Genomic DNA, 5,373 nt, shown 5'->3' with positions numbered 1-5,373 from the left:
TCTGACTGTCAATACAGGATCAAAAATTATCAGAAGAATTATCAAGTTTCGGTGCTAAAAATAGAGACAGATAAACACCAGCAGGTAAACCAGTCCGACCGGTTCGTGTTCCAGTTCGTACCTTCGTCTTCCTCCTCCCTGAAGAACTCCTCGCTGTCGTTGGCAGAGTGAGACTTCTTCATCTCTGCGATCCTGTTTCTGGGAACTTTGCGTCTCAGAGATGGAGAGAAGAAGGAAGGACGGTTCCTCTCTGGGGTCGGAGGTGTGCTGAAGGACGTCACCTGGAGGAAGACGGCGACAGACAGTTCACACACATTAGGGTTTATTTTATACACTGACCACAGCACTGAACTGAGCACATTTACTCCACTATCTCCATTTTATGTAACTTTATACTGTCTGAGCGGCTCCACTCTGGATCCAGTTCTTAGTTGTTTAAATACCTGCACCAAAAACACAACTAATAATTTATGGTTCCTTTGTTCTGTCCATAACAACAACAACCTTCATAACTTCCTCATTTCATAATCATGTGTTGGAACTATTTACTGAATGTGTTCACTGACATTAACGCTGTGAATGAACGATCTGTTTTAAACTGATCTCGTCTTCATATTTACAGTTTTTGTTGTTTTGTCTCTTTATGTTTAGTTTATTTTTGTAATATCTGGTTTATTTGTATGCTGTTTCTCTGTTTCTGTTGGTGTATCTTAAAATCAAGATGGCTCATCTCAACGTGGTTATTCCTAAGCTGACATTACCTTGCGTTGTACACTGTTTAGAGAAGGCAATAAAATGCTTCAGAATCTCATATGTAAAACCTTTAAATGATGAATCCATTATCAAAGTAGTTGCTCTACTCCAGAAGTTGTTAAATGATCAGCTTTCTCTTCGTCCTCATGCTGGTTTCACAGCACTAAATCTACGTCAGCTGATTCTCAGTTTTGGTAAATATGAAGTTGTTTTTTTCTTTGTGTAAGATAAAAACTTTAATTTCATTCTGACCTCTGAGAATCTGTCAGACGACTGTGAAACACATCTGGAGGACAGACTTTTAAATGATGCATATTGCAGTCCAGCAGCATTTATTATTGATCCTGACCTGATTTCATATGTTTGTATGGAGCTTAGTGAGGCTCAGAGCTGCTGAGCTGAAGGTTTTGGGGTATTTTTTGTTCTGTTTCTCGGGAAGCCGCAGACACACAAGAGGAAGTGAAGCCTTGAAAACAAACTCAACCTTTAAACTGACAAATGGGAAGTGTGGAGTTCCTGCTTTGTGGATTCAGGTTGTCTGTAGGCGTCAAAACACCAGACTGGATTTTTTACTTTAAATACGACCTCAGATTTGAACTTTAATATTAGAATAATAAAAACTGTTTACCTGCAAACTCCGGGAAATGTTTTCCAGGAAGTTTGTGTTTTATAAACCAGACATGCTACAGCAGAACCAAGCAAATGGACATTAAAAGGACATTAAATGGTGTGCCCCAGGGCTGTATTCTCGGTCCTCTGCTCTTCATCTTATACACTGATGATCTGCCACATTCAAATGTACGCAGACGATACAGTATTATCTGTACAACAGGTTCTAGGTTCATTAGTGTCAGATGCTTAATGAATTCAGGTTTTTAACAGATTTCAACAACCAAGAACTGGACCCAAATTGGAGCCGCTTACCGTCGACTTTCTAGTTATTATTTGTTTGGGAGAAACTGTCAGTTTCAGCTCTACTGGAAGTTTAATAGTTGTCATCACCATCTTAGCTGTCAATGTGCTAATGTAAATAATAACATGAAGTTAACTTACATGTTGACATGCTAAATCATATGTTACATTCTATATCTAGTGGTGTATATCTTTGTTTTATTATAGCTGGTGATATCCAGGAGTGGTGGAAGAAGTACTCAACATTTAAGTAAACACACAAAACTATTAGTGTAAACATTTATAAAGTGTATATTAAAGTGTAAAGTATTATTAGTGTTAAATAGGGACCAAAGGTAAAAGTACTCATATAGCACATTTCAGAATAATATACTTTTATTTTTTTATTGTATTATTATTGATGCATTCATATCTTTATTATTTTAATTACTTTATTTACTACTGAACAGCTTGTGAATTTCCCAATCAATAAAGTTTTAACTTAACCTATAATATTACTTATAACTAATAATATTAATCTGAATGTACAAGGTAAGTAGTAACTTAAGTTATTAAGTGGAGAGGAAGTACAACTACCTCAAAATTGTACCTAAAAGCAGTAACTGCACTTTCCACCGCTGCATCCAGGTTACGTGGCGTTTATATATGTGTTTGTTTGTTTTACTCACCCTCTCGTGCATGGGTGACACCTGGTCCTCCTCGGTGCCACAGGGCGAGGTGTCACCTGTCGGCACCCTGCTGACGGCCATCTCCGCGTGACCTTTGCCCTGCGGACCCTTCATCCTCACAAACTCCATGTTGTTGTACTTGTAGAAGCCAAAAGACATCCGCTGGGCCATCTTAGCAGCAACACTCACCTACAGCATACACACAGCAGAGACGTTGTCAAAGATCCACGTAAAAACTGTTGGTCGTGAGGGTTAAAAATACATTAATGAAAAATAGTTTTTTTTTAAAAGAAAAACACAGATGTATAATTTAACATTAGCATGTTGAACACGGTAAACATTATACCTGCTAAACATCAGCATGTTAGCGTTTAGCTTCTCACCCGGTTGTCGTAGACCTTCTTGAGGGCCTCGTAGCGGATCGAGCCCTGAAAGATGACTCCCTGGAAGGTGTTGCTCTTATCGCTGGCCACCAGCTCCACACACACCATCTCCCCTTCGCCCACCGTCATATCACTGAACACCTACACAAATAATACAAATATATTAACTGCAAAGACCTTTTTTATTTTACCCAACAACCCTAAAGCTCCAAAAGTCCCTCATCATCTTTCTCGGTTTGCGAGGACGTTTGGCTTCAGAAAGGAAACAGAGCGACTGTTGGCGGTGTCAGCTGGCATTGAGTTGTTTAGTCGAGCACAAAGAAGCTGCTTCTATCTCACTTCTGAGGACCAAAAAACAACTCATTGATTTCTTCCCAGGAGAGAAATGTCTGATCTGGTGTTTTTCCCTCTGGTCGACCTATAAAACAAGGTGTTAATGCAGGAGCTCGTTTTTAAATGGAGTGAAAAAGCATCAAGTCACACTTCATTAAACTGGCAGCAGCAACCGGCTCCGCTGTCCAATCAGGACACATCAGCTGCTGTTGTGGCTTCATTAGTGAGGGGGAAGACCTTTTCTAGCATTTCTTCACAAATTTACTCACCAATCACATTTAATAATTTCATCCCTGGGCTCCTTTACATTTACAAGCAGAAAAAAACAGCATTGGAATAATGATTCAGATCTTTTACTTAAAGGATGTTGATAAGGATCTATTGTTCTAAACTTCAGTACAATTATTTATGTGAGTAGATCACATGGCGCAAACACGTGAAATTTAGTTAAAATACTGAACTATGAGGCTTTATGATACTACTTCATATTTATAGAGACAAAACAGAAAAGGAGATTGCTTGGTAAAAAATAGGACGGAAAATATGTGTCTGTTACTTAATTCCAGCAATCAGTTTTACTTCACTATGAACTAAGTTAGCATAGCTCTGATCAACTCCATTCAGAAAACAAACATTTTAAAAGTTGTTTGCTTGTCGTCTTGCTCACAGATGAATTCAGACTTTTTATAAATCACCGTCATGTTATTTCAGCATCTTTTTGGTCTGTTTATTGACATTAAATTACAGCAAACTGTTTATTTTGGGCTCGTACCACCATTGTAAGGCAGATTAAAGGGCAAATTTTCACACGTGAGTAATGTGAGGCGAATATTTGTTTTGTGTTTGGTGGGAACATCAAAACTAATTTTGTAGCTGCTAAATGTGGAGCTCATTTTAATCACGGTATATACCTCTGGGTAGCTTAATCTATAATTTACTAGTTGATTGTTGATGAACAGTTATATTTTGTGTTGAATCTGTAAAAGTTCAATATTTGCCTCTGAAATGTAGTGAAGTAGAAAGTAGCATAACAACAAATATTTACTTTATACCACTGTGTGTGTGATATCTGCACATCCTGATGTATGACTGTGCGAAGAAGAAGTGACATTTGTTTATGTAAATGGTGCAAACTTATTCCACAGGCTTCAATATGACTCATGTAGCGTTAATGTAAGTTGTAGTAATGAGTACTCTGATCAGACAGAAGTTACCTCTTCAAAGTTGTCGATCATGAAGAAGATGTTCGGGTAGCTCATCTTGGACTCCTCTCCTTTGCTGTCCATGGCGTGTTTGCTGGGAGACGCAAACACTTCCTGTGAGGGAAGGAGAAGACAAAACATCTCAGACTGACTGAATAAAGATCAGCAGCTTCATTAACGTCCGCTGTGATAAGTGAGGCCTGAATCGAGCTAATTGGAGAGCTGTTCTGGTGTAATGAAAGAGTGAGATCTGCTCCTGCAGAGCTGTGTGTTTTTCCTACCTGACATTTCTTCTTGTGGATGTGGATATCTCCTGCGTCTGAGCGCGTGCAGACGGCACACGTCACCACGTAGTCCAACTGGAAGACAGTTTTCAGGTTATTGTGGGCATCAGTGTGCAAAACAAATCACAAACCTGTTCTGTCTCGTTTTTTAGATGTTATTTGCTTTATGTTTTTACTTGTATGGACGCTGCTTGCACACTCATCCTATCTTGTTACTCTACAAGTAACTTGAATTAAACTGTAGTTTAGCCAACTAACATATCCACTCAGATAGTGTACACACCTTTAAGGTAATGTTACACCATCCTGGACTGCCCTGCTGTCGCTATATTCTTGGAAACAACGTTTGCGCTCACTACTCTGTTATCTCTTGATTTATTTATTATGTGCTGTATATAAGTATTGATTTTGCATTGATGATCTGATCTGCTTTGTGTAGTAAATGTGTAGTAAAAAGTTGGTAGTACATACTGTAGTTATCTATCTGTGAACACACTGTATGTGTCCCGCCATGTGTCCCAAATAAGACAGAAAAAGGCCTAATTAGTTGCACAATCACACCAAAATACTAATACATTCTGCTCCAATAGCAGTTTGGCCTAAAAATAACATTGAATGGTCAGTTGTTTTTTTACATGCAGCAAAAAAAACTAAAAACTTTAAAATAACTAAAATGTAATAGATGTACAGATATAACAATAGATCATCTGCGTAAAAAAGATATCTTACGCTTGTCAACAATTTCTTTACCTGCAATATTTGGGTTTAATTTGCAGGCCACCGTAGTTTCTCCTACAGACTTGGAAGGCTGAGCGGTATTCAGTTGGTTGTAATCTGC

General features: G+C 38.4%; 1 protein-coding gene across 1 annotated transcript in view; it reads right to left on the bottom strand.

The window, feature by feature from the left end:
• Positions 1-5,373, bottom strand: part of fbxo7 (F-box protein 7) — a 26,741-nt gene that overhangs the window by 5,944 nt on the left and 15,424 nt on the right. Inside the window, exons 7-11 of the mRNA XM_035680528.1 lie at positions 4,533-4,610; positions 4,264-4,365; positions 2,717-2,857; positions 2,334-2,522; positions 122-281 (exon numbers count right to left, since the gene is read on the bottom strand). Coding sequence (XP_035536421.1) covers positions 122-281; positions 2,334-2,522; positions 2,717-2,857; positions 4,264-4,365; positions 4,533-4,610 — 670 coding nt within the window. The remainder of the gene's footprint in view (positions 1-121; positions 282-2,333; positions 2,523-2,716; positions 2,858-4,263; positions 4,366-4,532; positions 4,611-5,373) is intronic.

This window comes from Morone saxatilis, unplaced genomic scaffold (genome assembly GCF_004916995.1).
Source record: "Morone saxatilis isolate NCDOM2014 unplaced genomic scaffold, NCSU_SB_2.0 Contig10, whole genome shotgun sequence".
NCBI classification, from domain to species: domain Eukaryota; kingdom Metazoa; phylum Chordata; class Actinopteri; family Moronidae; genus Morone; species Morone saxatilis.
This window is presented reverse-complemented; position numbering and strand designations above follow the sequence as displayed.